Below are 19,699 nucleotides of genomic sequence, written 5' to 3'. Positions count from 1 at the left end.
TATATATATATATATATATATATATATATATATATATATATATATATATATATATATATATAATATATATATATATAGGCAAAGTCATGGGGAATATATACATTTGCTGTCGACCCTCCAAACACCCATCTGCTATATGTATACAGGATGTGTACTGAGAACGTTTTCCTCTTACTATAAACAGTACGTGGCTCAGGCTCTGTTTGTCTCAGTCCACATTACGTGACCGGCATGTCTACACGTTAACTTAGACAGCCGTGCCAACCAGCGATGTTGTGGGGTCGGGTGGCGTAGCGGCAGCGCGCTCGACTCGGAACCAAGAGGTTCCGGGTTCGAGTCCTGACATGCCACCGATCATATGCCCTTGAGAAAGGCACTTTGCACGACTTTCCTGAGTATTGTCTTGTCCTGTATTCGTCCCCTGCGTTGGTGGTGGCATAAAATAAGTTGATATTACTTATGTGTGCTGTCGCCTTGTCTAGTTATGAACTGTTGGCATTCATAGCGATGTTGTTACCTTCACCAAGAAGGTTATGTTTTCAGTAGCGTTTGTCCGTCTGCTTGTCTGTCTGTCTGTTTGTGAACAGCATAACTCAAGAAGGAGGAACAAGTGCTACATTACTGCGTTACGTCTATACAGTATCTACAGGATCTATTCTCTCTTTTTGAAACAAGCATGAACAAATTTACATACTATAGTTTTTTCATTTACATCGTATAATTCCTGGATGTCATGATAAAATGTGAATTAATGTGGCTTCGCTAGGTTAGATGTATAGTACTGGGTACAAGGGTAGGAGGAACACGTGCTACATTACTGTGCTACGCCTATATCTACAGGATCTCTTCTCTCTTTTCGGAACAAGCATAGTTTTTAATTTGCATACATCGTAGTTGTTGATTGGCATGATATATTTGAACAATTCTGTCTTCGGGAATTAACGTTTTTACCCACACACGGCGTGAACATGTTAACTTATGACGGAAGGTGAATTGTGGGGTCAGCGTTCGTACGTACGGTGCGTGCGCCAAGTGTGACGTAAGGTTAAGTATACAGAAGTAACAGCCGTTATCAGCCTGTTGGTTATCAGTCCTGACATTGAGAAAAGTCACATACCGGCACGCGCGTGTAACCCTAGTTTAGATTTACACTAAAAATTACAATTGACAAAACGAGACAGACAAGCTATAATTATAGTCACTGTTCTAAAACTTTGTGTTGTTGTTTTTGCACCTGGTACCTTATTTTGTTTGCTTTGGGAAACTCTGTGGTGTTGTTTTAACCAATGATGTGGTACTTTATTTTTAACTAAAGTGCTTATTCCAGTGGTTAGCGACCCTGCCTCTGGACCGAAAGGTTGGAGGTTCGATCCCAGCTGTTGTCGCTCACCCAACATACATGCTACTGTTAAGGGTCGCAGTCTTTAGGACGGGATGTTAAAAGCTGTGGTCCACTGTTCATTGTGCTTGTCGAAAAGAGCTAGGGGAATTTCCCCAGTACAATGAACTTGTAAATACTGTACATAGCGTCTGTCTTCTCTGACACGACCAGTGGAAGATTAAATGAGCTAAACTGGATCGAGATCACTTTTACTTTTTATCACTTTAACTCATTGCTGTTGTTTTGACACCCCCCCCCCCCGCACACACAGGCTGTCCTGGGTAAAGCCGGTGTGTTCCTCGGCCTGCTGACGTACTCCGTCCTGCAGCTGTTCGCTCAGTCCCTCCCCCTGACTGCCATCTACTCCTACCTCCCTACTGCTGACGACAGGTAGTTATGATACCTTAGTCTCTTTTAGGCTTCGGGAGGCGGCTGGAAAGAGTAGAAGTCGGCAAAATAAAGCTAAGGTCCCAATTGGGAAAAGGGGCCCTGGCGGGTAGTTCCCGGGCTGTTTTTTTACCACTTTCGGGCGGGACCCCGACGTGGCCCCGCGGGGCACCCTGCGGCTACCGGGATATTTTTTGGTCCCGTCGGGGCCCCGATAAGAATTTAATTCTGAGTTAAATTCTACCCGGGCCCCGCTAACAACAAGACGCCGTGACCTCATCGTGAGAACACCGGGAGGTACCCCTCCGGTTGCCGGCATTCCACCGGGACACATTTCTTACGTCACAGACCAGATGAACAGAATAAAGGTGTGTACTTCGTAAACCCGGGTAAAATGTGTGACCTCACAGATCAAATGATCACAACAAATACGTGAATTCTGCATTACATATAGGTCAATACAAGACATCGTCAGAGAATCTGCTGGGTACCTGCCGGGTGCCTGCCGGATACCGACCAAAGAGGGTGACAAAATTTCTAACAAAATGCTACTGAAGGAAACTTTTAATTGTGACCACGACAGACGATGCCCGCTCGACTCCTGAACCCGGCCGGGGCCAGACGGGGCTACATCCCCGACGGGCACCGGCGTAATTGGGACCTTAGCTTAAGAGAGATAGCATGCCGGGGGTGCGGCAAACTGTTGTCTCCCAGCAGACCAACTCCCCTGGATTGCTATCTCTCTTATTTGGCGGATTTCTACTCTTTCCGACCGCCTCCCGAAGCCTGGTAGAGGCTAATGATGACTGTAATTTATATAGATATTGTATCCAGACCATGCTCAGGCACCGTACTGGGTAGTCCACACGTATCCAGAACCGTGCCTGATCCTAACCCTAACCCATTCAGGCATGGAACTAGACAGGCAGAGTTCTGGATGAAATAATACTGTTTATGAACTTTTCATACACTGTACCAGTTAGTATTGTTGTGGAATAAATCTGATTGATTTTTATTTATTTGTTTGTTTGTTTGTTTGTTTGTTTGTTTGTTTTGATGACAGCTTGGCGGCTCTCCTCCTGCGTCTGGTCCAGAACACGGTAACGCTCTGCGCATGCGTCAGTGCGTCTGTCTGCGTCAGAGTCGTCTTGGCGGTCTGCTTCGGGCTCACCAGGTTCTGTTTGTTTATTCATTTCTATTTTCTTTTAGCTTAGGATGAAACATTGCATGTCTTTACGTATACACTGCTTACATTTACCCTACACATACAGAGTCGTACTCATGCATACACAAGTAAGGGAAAATAAACAAGCGAACTAGAATTAAACTAGTCTCCAACAGAATCCTTTGCAGGCTTAATAAATAGTAGAAATCGGCATAAAAAGAATGTAGTTGGCCATAGAGGGTCCAGTTTGCCTGCAAATAAAGGAGTCTGGCGGAGACTAGAATTAAGCTATGTACATTTAAGTGTCAAATCCAAGTTAACGTTTCGCCACAACATCTGTTATGTAGTAATAGTATGTCTATCTGAATTGTAACTGACACCGTTAACTGTTAACTGTTCCGAATTGTTTATGTTATTGTTGTGAGGGCTAGCCCTTTATAATAGCCTCCGGCTAGTTGGGCAGTCCTGGCTGCATACATGAGTGTTATCAGCCTAATAAATCAAATCAAATCAAATCAAATCAAGTTCCAACCCATGTTCCAGGTTCTTAGTAGACGTCTTGGCGACGGTCTGGTTCTTCTTCGCCACCGCCAAGGAGTCTCTTCTCGGGGGAGTTCTGAGACGTTTTAGAAGGTAAGGTGTATGTTTCAAGCAAAGTTAACATCGTGTGTATTTGTACCGTTTTTGACAGCTAGGCAGTGTCGTCGTGTTTTGAATGTTGAATGCAGAATACACACCTTAGTTGTTTGTTTGTTTCCAAAGGGTCTGGAGCCTTGAGTTCATCAGTTCATACCTGGAAAACTGCGTTTTTGCCCGGCGAAGATCTGCTTCCAGAGGCGACGATACCGACAGTGAAGACGACACCAGTGGCAGCGAAGACGAGACGCAGTTCAGGTTCGGCAGAGACTCCTCCTCCGTCCTTTCCGACAGACGCCCGTTCCGGGGCCGGACTCTGCTCCTGCTGTTCTTCGGCGTTCCCATGGTGATGATGTGGGCCGTCCTCCTCATCCTGCCCAACATCAGGACCGGGCTGCGCAGACGGCTCAGGAACAGGAGAGAAGCTAGCCGCACAGTGGTGACCGCACATTCAGAACTGAGATGTGTTGGCACCCAGAAAGCGCGCGAACGTACCGAACTGTGCAAAGGAAAAACAAAAAGGGAGCGGTGCGCGGTGTGTCTGGATAAGAAGAGTAGCGTTAGGCTGAAGCCGTGTGGACATGACAGGCTGTGCCAGCGGTGCGTCACCAGGATCATGGACCCGGACTATCAGTACTCGGGGATCTGTCCGCTGTGCAGGACTAACGTTACGGAGGTTGTCACGCCGTCAAACGTGTTCGGACAATAGAAGAGTTGCGTGTGGGTAATAAAGTGCGGTCGGTATTGTACCCAGAACCGTGCCTGTCTAGTTGTATGCCTGAATGGGTTAGGGTTAGGATCAGGCACGGTTCTGGATAGTCCCTATTGTATCCAGAACCGTGCCTGTCTAGTTCTATGCCTGAATGGGTTAGGGTTAGGATCAGGCACGGTTCTGGATAGTCCCTATTGTATCCAGAACCGTGCCTGTCTAGTTGTATGCCTGAATGGGTTAGGGTTAGGATCAGGTACGGTTCTGGATAGTCCCTATTGTATCCAGAACCGTGCCTGTCTAGTTCTATGCCTGAATGGGTTAGGGGGAGGATCAGGTACGGTTCTGGATAGTCTCCGCGTATCTAGGAACGTAGATCTACCACGAGCTCGGTTCTGGATACGTGTGGACTATCTACATGTACTTTTAGAGATAACAGAATACGTTGTAGGTGCTAGTAACTCAGTCGACTCTATTCCCGAGATCAAAAAGGCGCCATTGCAATTGCTGCTAAACAAAGAAAATGACGATGATACAAACATCTAGCACTGAGATATCGAAATTGTTGCTGTCTTCTTTTGATAACTGACGAATGTATATTTATCTATCAGTACTTGTATTCAAACAAATTTGCAAGAATGTTACTAGTATATAATTTGTCGCTTCGCATCATTGTCTATACCATAATATGTCAGAATGATGGCCAATAAGCCATATGCAATGTTCCCCGCAATAAAGAAACGATGTGCAATACCCAAAGTGAAAACAGATACAATATATAACCATACAAATAACTGCCCTGTCGTCATAAAATCTAACGAGGTTTTCTTGTGTAAGATAGGGCAATTACTACCTATGAACATATACATATCTCCCTCTCTGTCAATATTTCTTTCTCTCACTACCTCTTTCGATTAATCTCAAGATCTCGCTACCTCGCTACCTTTCTATCTTTCTATGATCTGCATGTGTGTGCCTATCACGGTCCCTGTTTCTCCATCTCCCCCCCTCTTTTTCCTTCCTTCTTCTCTTTCCTTCTTTCTGTTTCTCTCTCCCTCTCTTTCTTAGCAACTACCAGGCTTCGGGAGGTGGCTGGAAAGACTAGAAATCGGCCAAATAGAGAGATAGCATGCCGGGGGAGTTTGTCTGCTGGAGAGAACAGTTTGTCGCTCCCGTTTCGGCAGACCAACTCCCCCGGCATGTTATCTCTTTAGTTGGCCGATTTCTAGTCTTTCCAGCCTCCTCCCGAAGCCTGGTAGAGGCTAGTTCTTTCTATCCCTCTCTAGTTCTCTCCCTCCCTCCGTCATTTATCGCCATCCCGCTGCCTGGCCAGCACACAGATGAACCCTGCGAACAGGCCGAGGGCAATGACCCCGATATAACCCATGGCCTTGTCCAGCCGCGGCTCTAACTCTGGGTACGAGGCGTTCACGTGAACGAACACCAGGCAGGGCTTGTACCCAGGGTACCGTGCGGAGCCGTTATACGTGCCACTGATAGAGTACGTAAAGTCGTCAATATCTTCTATGTGGCAGTGAAGCTTGTACTCAGTATTGTTGGTATTGGGTGTTTGGGAGCTGATACAAACACCAAGGACGGGTGTGCGCATGTGCATGACTCGTTCCCACTCGGAGTTCTTTCTCTTGCGCGGTGCACTCTGGGTAATCCGACAGGTGTCGTCATCGGATGAAGAAACGTTCGCGCATGCGCAGTCCGCATCGTGGTAGGCATTGTAAACGCAGGAAATGTTAAGATGGCAGCAAAACGCAGGACAAAGTCGAGACGCAACCTTCTCAGCATTGTTGTCAGAACTCGTGTGTGACTCTCCTATACCTTTGGTAGTCGAAGCCATTGTATTATAAAAAGGTGTGCTATGCAAGCCCCCATCATTAACAGCCGTCCTCTGAGTTATCAGTGGTACGTTTGAGAAGTTTTCTGTTGTCTTCTGTCGGTACGGAACTTTGTCAGCACTGTTGTCAAAAATAACTTTGTTGGTCGTACCCATTTGGTCGTAAAATGGCACGCGACGGAATCCTTCGTCGTTTCCAGCCATTTTGTTAGCTGCGTGTGTTGCGTTTGAGGCGTTAAGCGTATTTTGTTCGTAGGTAACCTTGTCAGCATTATTGTCAAAACGCGTTTGTGACTCTGACTCTCCTGTACCTTTGCTTGTCGCAGCCGTTTGGTCGAAAAATGACCCCCGAAGATAGCTTCCATCTCTTACAGCCATGTCCTTTATAGCTGCATGTGTTGCGTTTTCAATATTTGGTACCTTCTGCCTGCCCCGGTTGTGTCCGTTACCGTGCCGTATGGTGTGTTCTGACGTGCCGTGCCTTACTGTGAGTGCTAGGGTCGAGTGCATGACAACCCAGGCCAACAACATTTGTAACATCCGAGTCATGTTGTAGTTTAGTTTTTCGACTCTCTGAAATTGCAAAGAAATACGCCATTAGAGATAACCATCAGTTATAACTATCAGTAAAAGCAGCATAGCGAGGAATTGACAAGAAAGACGCGTAGACTGTGTGTAGCTTGAGTATTCTATGAAGAATACTCGGGTAGGGCAATAGCAAAATGTAGATGAAGCCCCCCTCCCCACCACACACACTCACCGCCATCCTATAGAATTTGAAACTGTAGAACTCACGCACAAACAAGAAAATACTGCACGTTCTCTCGTCAAATACACAAACCCTTGAAAGAAACCTACTAACCTACACACATACCTCAATCTGTTTTGATGTCTTTAAAAGATCTTCCAAAATTTCCAAAAATGACTTAATCAAGAAAACGTCCCTGTGTCTGCATGAGGAAACTATTCTGAACCAGGTGAAAACCACGACAGGAATGCGCATCAATATTTCATGGATTTATTCAGGAATGCGAACCCTGTCAGATAAAACTTTACGAGTTTTTCATCAGTATGCAATATACAAAATTAAGACTTACAGTATTCTGCGACATACATACTAGTTTGACCAACAGTATTGGCCATCCAGTGACAGAAGAGAAAGCATGAGCCTGTAATGTCCCATAGAATTCAAGCCTGGTGCCAAGACCTGTTTTAACTGTGGAGAGGACGAAAGAGACTCGGTAGTTTGGACACCTGGCTACTAGACTTTGGCTAAGCACACCATGTTTCCCCTACTCTTATAGATAAGTATGTTGGGTTATTTTTCGGTGTTTTATGTCCAGTTGTTCAGTCCGGATAAGGCAGCCCCTGGTGACCTGTGTCGGGTTGGTGTTGGACCAGGCGTCTGTGCGGCTCCTTCGGCGCCATGTAGGGAGGAGGCGCGGAACTCGGATCAGCCGAGTACGCGGGGGGAGGGTGCAAGGTGTACGGAAGATCCGCGTACGGCAGGGATGATGACGTGTGCGCAGAGAGCTCTGACGTGTACGGCAGGGATGATGACGCAGGGTACAGTTGCGGGTACGCCTGCATGGGGATGTGTTCACGGGGGGTCCCCTCTACACCGACTCTCGGAGTTGACGGAGACCTGTTGTTGTTGCTATAGCAACAGTACACGGCCACGCCCACCATCACCATGACGACGACCCCTGATCCCGCGGCGATCCCCACAATGGCGGCTGTGCTTAGGGATTGCGGACCTGGTAGTAAGAACGGGATGGAGGGCTTTAAATCTTTTATGAAAATTTAACCTTTAGCACACTGAAGTAGATGTTTGGCTACCAATTCTGTATTGGTCCATAGTAGGGGAAATGTTAAAACGCTATAAATACTACTCTGTATAGACACAGTGACACACAAACTCACAGCTTAGCCATCCAAAACAATACTTCCGGACCTACCGATATACTGTAGTCTGTAGAAGATTTTGAAGTTCCCTCCGGCCGCGGTGCCTCCCTCCAAGCGGATAGTCACCTCAGACGATAACCGCCTCACACGGTCTTCCTGGTAATGTATAAATAAGCCAATCAACTGTCGTATCCAGAACCGTGCTTTATGGTCCAGATAGTCCAAGCGTATCCAGAACAATGCCTGGGGCAAATCTACGTTCTTGGATACATTCTTGGAGTAGCCCATTCTGGCATAGAACTAGATATGCACGGATACAATAGATGTCTAACCTTCAGCAACCTACCTCGTAGTCGTCGATATTGGAAACTACGCCGAAGAGCAGGTTTATAAGCATGAACTAGTCGAAAAGGAAACAAAAGTAAGACAAGTGTCACTGATCGAAATGAAGAAAGATACTAGCTGAAACGTCTGACCGTTTCCAAAATTATATCCAGTAGCTTGAGGAACTGTTTTTGGCGTATCTTATTACCTGGATGTCTAACCTTTAGCGACCTACCTGATATTCGTTTAAACAGAAGCTGCGAGTGCTGGTCGTGAATTCACACGTGTACATGGCGTTCCCGTCGCACACGTGGATAGAGTCCGCACAGCCGCCCGGCATGTCGGTCAGATCAAACGGGCCGAGTTGGACGGTGTAGTCGGCGGCGGTGTAGAGGTGGGTGGCGCAGACGGTGCCGCTGTAACTCGCGTTGTTGCTGTAGACGATGTAGCCGCTGGAGTCAGGCTGCAGGTACACCGAGCTGTAGCAAGAGGGCGCTATTTCAACTACAAAAAGTAAAATATTGATCGCGTTAGGTTTGGAAAGGTAAATTGAGTTTTCAGTAACATTATTTCATTTTACGTTTACACGATGTAGCCGCTGGAGTTAGGTTGGGAAAGAACTTCAACTTGTAACATTTATAACCTCACATACACAGGAATCATTTGTGTATGTGTGAGTGAGTGTGTGGGTTTCTTTGCGTGTCGGACTCCGTACAGTCGAGTGAAAGCACGTGGGTGGGGGGAATTCTGTATCCACAGACCACAAAAGCTGAGCAGGCACAGGGAGTTCGAGAAAATGTGTTTTGCAACTTCTTCCGCAAATGTGATAATCTAAACAAATAAGTAAATAGTGGATAAACAATACCTGCGTTGCCGTAGGTGAGAAAGGATGTTGTCCGGATGCTGTGGTTAGAACATAATGTAGCGAAATGAACTGTGGCGAACTGACAGTGTAGCGGAAAGATGTAGCCAAAACGCGGCGGTATTCCCTACCTGACGCGCAGTACGTTGGGAACGTTGTCCTCTCGTCCCCATGGTCGGAGCAGTCCCGGGTTCCGTCGCACAGAAGCGAGGCTGGGATGGAGGAACCGTCGCTGCACACCCACGTGTCGCCTGCAGCTGGAGGGAGAAACGGTTTACAGAACTTTGATAAAAAACAAATAAAAAAGAGGGAAAAAGGGAATGGCAAATGTTCCACTGAGCCTGACCTGGCTAATGGTGCCGTCACTGCACCCCACGTGTCGCCTGGTCAGGGTAGGTGTATGTACGGTACTATTACTATACTTCTAGTATATTTCTTTGCCTGTACTTAGCACGATAGTACTGAATGTAGAGAGAGACAGAGACAGGGAGGAGAGAGACGGTGAGATGCAGAGACAGAGAGAGAGAGAGAGACAGACAGACAGACAGACACAGAGCGAGGGAGATAACCAGAGAGAGAGAGAGAGAGAGAGAGGGGGACAGAGAGAGAAAGAGAGAAAGACAGAGAGAAAGAAAGACAGAGAGAAAGACAGAGAGAAAGACAGAGAGAAAGAAAGACAGAGAGGCAAATAGAGACAGTGAGAGACAGGGAGAGAGAGAGATGGAGAGAAACAGAGACACAGAGAGAGAGAGAGAGAGCGAGAGAGACAGTCAGGGTGTGTGCCAGTGTATGTGAGAGGGAGAAAATGATCCGGTACCCGATGTTAAACACGCCACCTCACCGCTGCCGTCGCCACAGTTGTGTATGTTGTAGTCGGAGTGTGTACATGTGTGTGCACGTGTGTGTGTACGCGTGTGTGTGTCTGTGTACCTGTGTTTGTGTGTACCTGTGTGTGCATATGTGTATCTGAGAGAGAGAGTGAGGGAGAGAGAGAGAGAGAGAGAGACAGTCGGGGTGTATAACTCTGTGTGTGTGTGTGTGTGTGTGTGTGTGTGTGTGTGTGTGTGTGTGTGTGTGAGAGAGAGAGAGGGAGAGAGAGTGAGTGAGTGAATGAGTGTGTGAGAGATAGAAAGAACCCGGTACCTGAAGTTAAACACGACAGCTCGTCGCTGCCGTCTCCACAGTTGTCCATAGTGTCGCACCTGAGGTCGGGATGGATGCACCTGTCCGTGACGTCACAGGAGAACCCGGACTCACAGGCCGCGCCAGGGCCGAACGGGTCGGCTGGGGAGGAGAACGATAGAACACTATGCCTGAATGGGTTAGGATTTATAATAAATTAAGGCCCGGTTCTGGATAAAGCCCGGTTCTGGATAAAGCCCGGTTCTGGATAAATCACGGTTCTGGATAAAGCATGATTTTGGATAAATCACGGTTCTGGATAAAGCATGATTCTGGATAAAGCACGGTTCTGGACAAAGCCCGGTTCTGGATAAAGCCCGGTTCTGGATAAAGCCCGGTTCTGGATAAAGCCCGGTTCTGGATAAATCACGGTTCTGGATAAAGCATGATTCTGGATAAATCACGATTCTGGATAAAGCACGGTTCTGGATAGAGTATGGCTCTGGATACTCTACCTACCGTATGCCGTGTACAGGATGGTGAAAGAACCCGGGGTGGAGACGTCCGACACCAGCCGGAGCGTGAGGGTGTGATCCAGCGATGACGTGTACTCCGTGATCCCGCTGGATCCGCAGATGTCGGCGTGGATCCCGGAGGAGGAGAATCCCGTGTGGATCCCCTCGTACACGTACAGGTGATCGTAGCAGGACGATCCCCCGCCCTCGATCCGGTTCTCCAGAATCTCGATCATGATCCAGAAAACAAAACTTTAAGGTATAGATCATGAAATAGGGAGGCTTTATTACGAGACTCGAGTCTCACGTATTAAAATATCTCAGAGACTTAGCAAGAGACAAACGCAGATGGATTGAACTGTACAGAGACATACACTGATTTGGCCTGTGAAGTGTAGTTTGCTAATTGTAATCTGCTAATTTACAGCCAAGAACAGTTATTTATTATTATTTTTTATGTTTGTTTATTTTGTATGTATATGAATTAAAAAATAAGGTATAGATCTAGATAAAAAAACGATCCCATAGCCTTTTTCAGACTGTGGGGACAGTGGGTTGTTGGTCCACTGTGTCTAGGGAAAGGTATTGGAAGTTGGAGCCCATCCCTCTCCTTCCACTGCCTCTTACGTCCTCCACGGATGTCACATGTACCCATAAATAACTCCGCCTGATTGTAAAGCCTAAGCTAACTTTTGATTATTTCTTTTCTATATATAAGTTGTTAAGTTTTATTCTATACCTATCTATTTTACTATGATACTTATCGTTACCTTTTTGCCATACAATGTACCCTGTACAATTGTCGTGCAATAAAGTTCTTCGTCTATAAAAAAATAATATTTTTCAAGATCAAACAAAAAGTCGAAGACTTTACACCTTTGTTTTCAGACCATTTAGAGATGTTGAGAATTTCTTATTAACTATTGTGAATTTCTTGCTGATTATATCTATACTTCCCCAACTGCCTCTCAGTCAGCAGACATGTATATAGCAGGGAGTTGAAAGCAGGAACCCAGCCCAGACCCCGTTCTTACCTGTAGGTACAGAAGATCGCTTGCCCCCGGCGCTACGAGGTTGATGTAACAGTCCACGTTGTTCCCGTAGGTCCAGCTGATGTAGCCAGCCTGGTCCAGGGTGACCCGACTGCCACAGCGGGCTCCCATGTTAACTACGGACACAAAATCAACAGACAGGGTTATTGTGGCATGGGGGTTATTGTATCCAGAACTGTGTCTATCGTTCTATTTATTTATTTATTGATCTTAAAAACGGTTGGGTGGTACCTTCAGTTTAGGACAACTGATTTCCAAGGTAGCCCAACATAAGACAGAACAAGTTACAAAGGATATACATGTACATGTAGACAATCAATTACTTAAACATAGAGATAATAAATAATATGAACAAAGAGTACAAGTAGTCAATCATTGGAAACAGGACATGTCAACCGTTCTATGCCTGAATAGAACAGAATTATTACTATGATCTGGCACAGACCTGATCTCTGTTGTACCCAGAACTGTGCCTGTCTAGTTCTTTGCCTGAATAGGTTAGGGTTAGGATAAGGCACGGTTCTGGATACGCGCGTAGACTATCCAGAGCCGTGCCTGAGCATGGTTCTGGATAAAGCACGGTTCTGGATACACCTGGACTATCCAGACCCTTACTCAAGCATGGGTCTGGATAAAGCATGGTTCTGGATAAAGCATGGCCTGCATGCAACACATTCTTTCCCAGTAGTACAGAGTTATTGTTAGCAACGCAACCATAGCCTGTTATGGTTACGTCACACCTTGTGATAAACAATGGAGCGAAGTTCTCAGGTTTCGGTCATGCAGAAGTCGTCTGGCATTTTTAGGTTGTACACTGTAGAAAATACTCACAGGAAACTAGATAAAAACACAGATTTTCCAAACATCCGTCGTCCTGTACAATACTTTACTCTAACACGACTCCCAAACATACAATACTACCCACTGTTAGTCACACTGCTCACTTAACAGGTACATGTATGGTGGAAATGAGTACCCAGCTTCGACTAGCTAGGGACGTCCCTCAGATAGGACGTTAAATGGAGATCCCACCACACGTATTGAAAAGAGTAGGGGTCCTTCCTGGTGTGAGTGATTCAAACCTTACATTCTGTCTACTTACATTGTACAAAACTGGTGTGTTACGCCCAAAGGCGGTTTACCGGTTATGCGAAACAAACAAACACAGATTTGCACGCCCTAGAAATACAAACTATACAAGTCATGTACATGACATGTCCTCGGTTCCACGTGCGTGTGTATAATAAAAAGCTAGACTGCTGAAGCTGTGACACTGATCCACGCAAAATCTCTTCGTAAACAAGCTGAAGTTTCTTATTTTCCGCTTGTATCTAAAGTATGTCATATACATGTAACTTCGTCACTTATCAAGTCTAGTAGACGTTGCAATTGTCCTTGGGTGGACTGTGATATGTGGGGATGGCAACAAGACCATGCTCGAACTTTATGGATTTTGTAGACTGCTTAAAGTGCAAACGTGCATCGCAGAAACTGCAGTAGCAGTGGATCTGACATGCATGCATGCTCCCAAACCACCATGTAAAGCTCCCACAATCGCACAATTGTCAGACACTACAGTAATAGTACATTACAAAGCATTGGGCGGGACTTACTTGTGGTATAGTCCGATGACACAGTTTGCCATAGGGCCGCTAACAGACACCAGCTCAGCATTGTTTCGTAGTTATACCGAGAAAAGTCACTAACTTTCGACGAAGAAGTCTCTATAATTCTACAGCACCGGCCCAGTGTAGGTCTGGTGTTTTCACGGTGCCTGGTCGGGGTATGTTTACTTTGGAATAGAACACTTCAGTCGGGCGTGTTGGCTTTATATTCTGTACAATGGAATCACCGCGGTTTAGTTCACGTATACGAAGGCCTGCATGCCCTTTTTCGGAAGGCGTAATCAGGCATCTTTTTTTATCTTCGTAATCCGTAGACACCCTCCCAAAACATCGTAATTCGTAATCAATAGAGTAACTGTTCGTACGTAATCACCTCTCAGAATGTAACGTAATTCGTAATTGGCGGCAAAAATTTTGCGTAATTCTTAATCACTAGCCCCCCCCCCCCCCCACCCTACTACTACAAATTTGGCCGCCAACCGTGAAGGTGAAAACTATCAAACCTCCTCACGATGTCAGATTAGTCAGAGCAGGTAAGACTAAGTATATTTTGGAAACCACGTCAAGAAACAGTTACTCAAGCAACTGGATATGATTTGGGAAACGGTCAGACGTTTCAGATAGTATCCACTACCTTTCGTCAGTGTCAGAAAAGCAGGGTTATAAGTACAAACTATTGATTGATATACAAATAAGTGAAGACAATTTTTAGGATGTCCAATATATTGGAGACCCATGGGGGGGGGGCATGTATTTGGAGAAATTTGGGTCTAACAGAATCGTTCTCCACAGATGTGTGGGCGGGAAGCAGGAATCCTCTCCGGGTTTAGTCGTGATGACGTCAAGATCCGCTCCAGGTGGCGGGTATCGATTAAAAATAAACCTTCCCGGTACGGACTGGGCGAGATTAGGGCTGTCTGAAAATCTGCCATGGTAGCCTGACTTCCGGATAGAAATACTAGTATTTCAACCATCATAGTAAATCTTAGGTCATTTAGTTTAGATACCTCGGCACAATAGGACTGTACGTGGGAATGTATGAAACTCTGACATGGTAGCGTAACGTTAGCCTCCAACAGGCCTTTCTAAAAGTTATGGAGAGTAGAATTCAGCAAAAACAGTCGCCAGGCCTTTCTAAGGGGTTATGGATAGTTGAACCGTCTTGGTAGAATTCGGCAGAGATACTGTCAGTATAACTGGCCAGGTGGTGGGTTATCGAATAGACATAAACTATTTAAGTCTGTAACAACTCCTTTAGCACTCTGGTTTAGTCTGTAATTATTTAGCAAATGACGTTTCTTCTATATGTTTGTTTCGTTTTTATTTTGGGTAATCTGTATTTATTAGGCTATAGGGTATCAAAATAAATAGAGAATAATTTTGATTTATGAAAACAATACATTAAAAACCACTTACTAGACTCTAGCTATAAATCACACGACACAAATCGTTTTATTATGTTATAGTAGTTTATCTGATTTTCTAATTTTCTATTATAGTACCCAATCAGGTTTCTATTATGTTACATTTATTAAAGTGTATTCTGTGTGTTAATTTATTATCTTGAACATTGTTTATGTTACCGGTGGTATATAAGTTCAACCACGACTAAGTATCTATTACTACTGCTACTTTGTTTTATTTGAATAAGAAATACTCTACATAAGAACGATTATGATTCGCTAAAACAATAAATTAAAACCCACTTACTCCACGGCAGCTATTAATCAAACTGACAGAAATGATTAACGTAAACCGGCAGACGGATCCAGGTCTAACTGTGACCCCCCGCGGATTAACGATCAGAAGGCGACTGAGATTAATATCGGGGATTAAATACTCCAGAAACACGTGACGACGTCGTGTATTATGTATATATAGAAACGTAGCGCTGATGTTATCGTATATCCGAAAGGAAGTTTCATGTCGTAAAAACGGTAATAAAACCACTGATAGGAGGACCACATGTGCTGGGCTGGAAGGAGCAGAGGCATTTCTGAGGAAGGCACGGCTAGATCTGCGTCTGTGACCGGATGTGGGGAAGAGGCGAGGCACAGCTGACTTAGCTAAAGGTGGGTTTCAAAACTATTTTCATACCATTATTTCATTTGTCTATCTAGGTTTCAATTTTCTGTACATCAATTTTTCCGGTTTCTGTTACGTAATACTGTTGTACATGTCTTGAAACATAGTTTTGTTTAGTGATACCATAGATATAAGCCACTTTATGAAGGTGGGCGTTCAAGAACTCTTTTTGGTAGACGTTTTCAAGGTACAGTAATAAAAGTACGGCAAAGGATACCAAATGCTTTCAGTGAATAGATAGTAACGGTAAGACCTATTTTACCCTCCTTGGTAGGCGTTATGCAATGGCCAATGCCAACACCTTGTCTTAGAAAATGCAACACACTCGGAATTATACCTTTTCTCTATGTATGTTCGGAAAACAAAAATCTCCCGCTTGGTTATCAATCTCGATTTCGCCCTTTTCTATCTGCGGAGAGGAACAGCTATCATGTTATATGTTTGGATACCAGGCTAATGCTGTGCAATGTCGACACCAGTTAGCAGAAAAACATCACGCACGGAGTTCGAGCTTTTTTTCGATGTCTGCTCGTGAACTTATCCATCGTGGTTGACGAGAATTGTTCTTATTTAGGGAGAGAACCAGCTATTACATGATAGGTTTGTGTACCAGCCTGGCGCTGTGCAATGCTCATGCCAGTTATCGAAAGAGTATTACACGTTAGTTCCACCTTTTTCGAAGTCAAAAACCTCTCGCTAAGTGATCGACCGTAATTGACGAGTGGTGAAGGTTGCCAGTCGTCATGTGACCCGCGTGTTCCTAGCATCACGAGTTGGGCTGGTATTACCGACCAGACATGGAGTCTGCCAAACTTTCTGGTGCACAGGAGTTATAGGTGTGCCAGGACTATATCTCATGCTTAACTGGTAGCCTGGATGCCAGACTGTTTCTAGGGCCTACACAGGCCAGCTCCTCGGCTCTAGAGCCAACATGGTAGTCTGGGTACCAGACTGTTGCCAGGGCCTGCACAGGCCAGCTCCTCAGCTACAGGGTCAAAATGCAAGCCTGGATGCCAGACAGTTTCCAGGGCCTACACAGGCCAGCTCCTCGGATCCAGGGCCAACATGCTAGCCTGGATGCCAGACTGTTTCCAGGGCCTATACAGGCCAGATCCTCGGCTCCAAGGCCAACATGCTAGCCTGGGCACCGCCGAGACACAGTCTGCCAAAGTTTCAGCTGCACAGGAGTTATATGTACGGTATGGCGATATTTCACAGGTACAGGTACAGCACAATTGACGTATGAGCTCGGCAATGGATGGCCAATGCTTTTACATATTTGTGACCGATGCAGCTTGTAACCAGCGATGAGCAAAACTGAGACCGTCTGAAGCGGCCTGACCTGACGAGCAATGAGTAAAAAACGTCTGTCAGAAGCTGTCCGACCTGACGAGCTGACTGATCCAATATCTGCCCACATTTACAGCCTCACAGACGGGAAGACGGATGGTTGGGTCTATGTCTGCACCCGTAACCAATAACTCGCCTTCTAACATCCGGACGTGTTGATACCGTCTCGTGATAGATTGTTTAATGCCGAACCGAATCAATGATGGGAATGTCACATTGAAAAAAATAGGAAGCAAAATGTGTCTTGTACAGAGTACTTGACCTGCATCATACCCAGAACCGTTCCTATCTAGTTCTTTGCCTGAATATGATAGTCTCCATATATCCACGTAGATTTGCTCCGGACACGGTTCTGGATACGCGTGGGCTATCGAAAACCGTGTCTGAGCATGACTCTGGATAAAGCACGATTCTGGATACGTTTGTTTGAATGTTTGAATGATACTCTCCTTCCGCACCCGTAACCAATAAATCGCCTTCTAACATCCGGACGTGTTGATACCACCTCGTGATAGATTGTTTAATGCCGAACCGAATCAATGATGGGAATGTCAAATTGGAAAAAAAGAAGAAGTGCAATGCTGTCTTGTAAAGTGTACTTAACGTGTATCGTATCCAGAACTGTGACTATCTAGTTCTATGCCTGAATGGGTTAGGGTTAGGATCAGGCACGGTTCTGGATCGTCTCCGCTTATCCAAGAACGTAGATTTGCACATGGCCCGGTTATGGATTCGCGTGGACCCCCAAGAAACGTGCCTGAGCATTGTTCTGGATTCAGTAGAGCTTGATGGATTCTCTGTTTGATGCCAAAACTCTGCCGCCACGTCAGATCAATGATGAAACTGTCAATGAAGAGACTGAAAAATTAGAAACAAAAGGCTGTCTGGTACAGAACAATTGACATATTAGCTCGGCAACGCTCTTTCACAAAAAAAAGGAATATGTCAAAAATCGGAAGCATCCATTCGATATGAAGTAGAGAAAGCATTACGGAAATAATGATAACTTACCAAATGGATAAAACGAGACAGACAACTGTCTCTCTCTATATATAGTAATAGACGCCATAGATACATGGCAATAGGAGCCATTATTTGTATCTTGTACTTTTTACAACTGTGAAATAGAGGCCCAAGCCTGAGTGTTGGAAGATTGGTTTTGCTTCAAACTTTCGTCTGGGCACACCAGAGTGATGATAATGTAATGAGTGTAAAAGATATAAAAATAGCTGGATTTCTCTTCAGTACATCTAAATGTACGCCAAGTTATCTCTCCACAAAGGAAAGAAGCACCCGATTCTTGTCTTTGGAACATTCCGGCATCACGAACGGAAGAATATCCGCCGTAAATGTCGCACATTTACAGCCATTTCTGCACCATTGCGCAGTTTTCCACCCTCATTGTGCCTGTAATTTATCGCTGCAGATCTACACGATAGCAAAGCGATGTTTTTGAGGCGTTTTTTGGTGTAACTCTAACGATTTTCCCGACTTTATCTCTCGCCATGTTCCATAATTACCCACAGATAAGCCCGCCTTCTGTGTGAGCATCAGATTAGTGTAATGAAGTTCGATTGAGCTGCGCTGCCTTTTAACTTTTCTCTCTCACTTCTGTCTTTCCTCCAGCCGAAACAGGTCGCGTGCAGACGCTGTGCAGGTTTTCCTCAAGACTTCTGGGGATATTAAAGACATACTCGTCTGCCTGAGCGATGTGAGCCAAGCTTGGAATCACCATGATAACTGCACAGCGTACGGGAGAAGTGGTGAGGCTCTTCTACTTCATCAGGATTGTTGTAGTCTGCTTCTGCCTTGCTCCCTGCACACAGGCAAGCCTACCTCCAAGCGACTACCGGGGAACTGTGGAAGGAACCGGCCTGGATACGAATCGTGTAGAAACCTTGGATGAAAACAAGGATGAGTTCACCAGAAGGCAACTTCAACTTTACGAAAACGGTAAGGAATATCTGAAAGCGAATCGTGTGGAACCTTTGGATGAAACTATCCAGGAGTACGTAAATGTAAAACTGGGTGCGGACCGTGTTGGAGCGTTAGACGGCAATGATGATTTGACCAGTGACGATGTCGGCTCAGGGGCTGTCCACGAAGGTTCCTTTCTCTCCACCGAAGTCGATTCGACAGTAACTTCACTTAACGTGTCTTCAGTAAATGGAGAAGACAATAATAAGACCGATGGCAGCGCCACAGAGTCTCTTTGTCCGCAGTTTTGCTGTGTCACCAACATGTCGTGCTTCTACATCCTCTCCAACGCCACAAGGAAACCGGAGGTAGAGTGTACATGCGACGGCTTCCCAGGAGACCCGAAAACCTGCCACACGGAAAACCAGGCAATCTGGGAGGAACTCGTGGAATCGGAGGAAACCTCCCGGGGAATCTGCATAGAGTTTCATATGAAGAACGCGCTGAACGAAACCGGACATAAGATTAACTGCCATGTGGAGGGAGTGCAGGACTTTACCTTTAACATCGTACACTGGGAGAGACCGTTAGCCAGTAGTACTGGCAAACCGACTGTTCCACCGGACTCCCAGGAGGTGTGGCTGCATTACCGCCCGTGCGTGCTGTATATAGAAGTAAACAGTACGATGCCGCCCATGCCGGCTGGGATCAACAAGACGATACAGTTAGTTGTACAGTACATCGGAACCGGACTGTGTTTCATCTTCATCGGTATCATCATGACCTCGTGCCGCAGGATCAAGGTGGACATGTAA

At 45.6% G+C, this 19,699-nt stretch overlaps 4 protein-coding genes across 4 annotated transcripts in view; 2 read left to right on the top strand and 2 right to left on the bottom strand.

The window, feature by feature from the left end:
• LOC109462107 overlaps window positions 1-4,372 on the top strand; it is a 7,232-nt gene extending 2,860 nt beyond the window's left edge. The window contains exons 2-5 of the mRNA XM_019758604.1: window positions 1,653-1,771; window positions 2,832-2,942; window positions 3,477-3,566; window positions 3,696-4,372. Coding sequence (XP_019614163.1) covers window positions 1,653-1,771; window positions 2,832-2,942; window positions 3,477-3,566; window positions 3,696-4,278 — 903 coding nt within the window. The 3' untranslated portion in view covers window positions 4,279-4,372. The remainder of the gene's footprint in view (window positions 1-1,652; window positions 1,772-2,831; window positions 2,943-3,476; window positions 3,567-3,695) is intronic.
• Window positions 4,373-5,581: 1,209 nt separating this feature from the next.
• LOC109462058 lies at window positions 5,582-6,331 on the bottom strand. The gene has a single exon (XM_019758555.1). The coding sequence runs from the start codon at window positions 6,329-6,331 to the stop codon at window positions 5,582-5,584; it is 750 nt and encodes a 249-aa protein (XP_019614114.1).
• A 980-nt stretch (window positions 6,332-7,311) lies between these two features.
• On the bottom strand, window positions 7,312-12,018 carry LOC109462101. The gene is made up of 7 exons (XM_019758598.1): window positions 11,890-12,018; window positions 10,860-11,082; window positions 10,362-10,502; window positions 9,350-9,469; window positions 8,592-8,860; window positions 8,086-8,188; window positions 7,312-7,884 (listed from the first exon to the last, which is right to left on the bottom strand). The coding sequence occupies exons 1-7, from the start codon at window positions 12,016-12,018 to the stop codon at window positions 7,475-7,477; spliced, it is 1,395 nt and encodes a 464-aa protein (XP_019614157.1). The 3' UTR covers window positions 7,312-7,474.
• Window positions 12,019-18,700: 6,682 nt separating this feature from the next.
• LOC109462057 lies at window positions 18,701-19,699 on the top strand. The gene has a single exon (XM_019758554.1). The coding sequence runs from the start codon at window positions 18,701-18,703 to the stop codon at window positions 19,697-19,699; it is 999 nt and encodes a 332-aa protein (XP_019614113.1).

The sequence above is a fragment of the Branchiostoma belcheri genome, unplaced genomic scaffold (genome assembly GCF_001625305.1).
Source record: "Branchiostoma belcheri isolate BF01 breed outbred unplaced genomic scaffold, Haploidv18h27 scaffold99, whole genome shotgun sequence".
In the NCBI taxonomy this organism is placed as follows: Eukaryota; Metazoa; Chordata; class Leptocardii; order Amphioxiformes; family Branchiostomatidae; genus Branchiostoma; species Branchiostoma belcheri.
The sequence above is the reverse complement of the archived record's forward strand: the minus strand, read 5'-3'. Positions and strand labels throughout refer to the sequence as shown.